Below are 1,028 nucleotides of genomic sequence, written 5' to 3'. Positions count from 1 at the left end.
GTAGGGAAACAAGCAGTGATTAGTGAGGAGGTGTCCCCCACCCAAGAACTGGGGTTATAAAAAGACGTATATAATAAAAAGATTGTGGAGAGGGTGTAAAATGATGCAAAAGTGCTCACTGGGATAAGGATGCTCTGTGTGGCCCTAGACTCGGGGGATGGTCTTGGGGAGAGGTTGGTTCTGTGAATGTGTTGGACTCGCTGCTTGTGCCGGTACAGGATCACAGCCATGGAGCCACTGGCCCAGATCATGAGTCCCAAACACAAAACATCGTAGAATGAAAACAGTAAGGTAGGTAGTGGTCGTGCAGCCCTATTGCTAACAGTCCAAGAACAGTATCCATAATCAATTTTCTTAGTGCCATTTTTGCTGTTCCACTTGCCAGTTATATACACATGAACAGGGATATTGACCAGCATGTTCAAGATCCAGCACAGGATACTGAAAGGTCTAACGTATTTGGAAGCTTGTAGCTTCAGCTCTGCCCATCTGGTGTTCCTGGGGCTCATGGTGATGGCCTGGAAGATACTCAAGAGGCAAGTGCTTCCCATAGACACACCCCTGCCCACTCTGTGAATATACAAGAAAAATTTGCACTCAATACTACTCAGGTATTGCTTCAACACAAAAGTGGTCAGTGCATGTGGGATTCCTTTAAAGAGTATGACCAAGGAGTTGGCAACAGCCAGGTGCTTGATAATCAGATCTGTAGACCTCAAAGTGAATCCAGTGATATAGAAGATAGTGTAATGGTAAAGAAGAAAGAAATTTCCCAGGAATCCAACTATGGTTTGGGATAAGAATATCACTCCTATGGCCAATTCACTGGAGGCCATGAGTCATTTTTCAGGGACTGATAACCCCCTTTGGAGTGAGAGGATCCTGCATGGAAACATAAGGGCAGTTTTGCTGTGGTGATTGAAATACACTATTATCCATTTATTGTTTCCAACCATAAAATTCTTCTACTATTTTTTTTTAGAGGTTTTTCCTATGGGGTGCATGCGCTCGCCAGACAGACAGAGAGA

At 44.2% G+C, this 1,028-nt stretch overlaps 1 protein-coding gene across 1 annotated transcript; it reads right to left on the bottom strand.

Moving 5' to 3' along the window:
- Positions 1–8: 8 nt before the first annotated feature.
- LOC102501365 (vomeronasal type-1 receptor 3-like) lies at positions 9–836 on the bottom strand (the record flags this gene model as incomplete). Its single annotated transcript, XM_006162753.1, has 1 exon — positions 9–836. A coding segment is annotated over exon 1 (828 nt), but the record flags the coding sequence as incomplete, so codon positions are not given.
- Positions 837–1,028: the final 192 nt, after the last annotated feature.

Source organism: Tupaia chinensis, unplaced genomic scaffold, assembly GCF_000334495.1.
Source record: "Tupaia chinensis unplaced genomic scaffold, TupChi_1.0 Scaffold140525_1, whole genome shotgun sequence".
Classification (NCBI taxonomy): domain Eukaryota; kingdom Metazoa; phylum Chordata; class Mammalia; order Scandentia; family Tupaiidae; genus Tupaia; species Tupaia belangeri.
The sequence above is the reverse complement of the archived record's forward strand: the minus strand, read 5'-3'. Positions and strand labels throughout refer to the sequence as shown.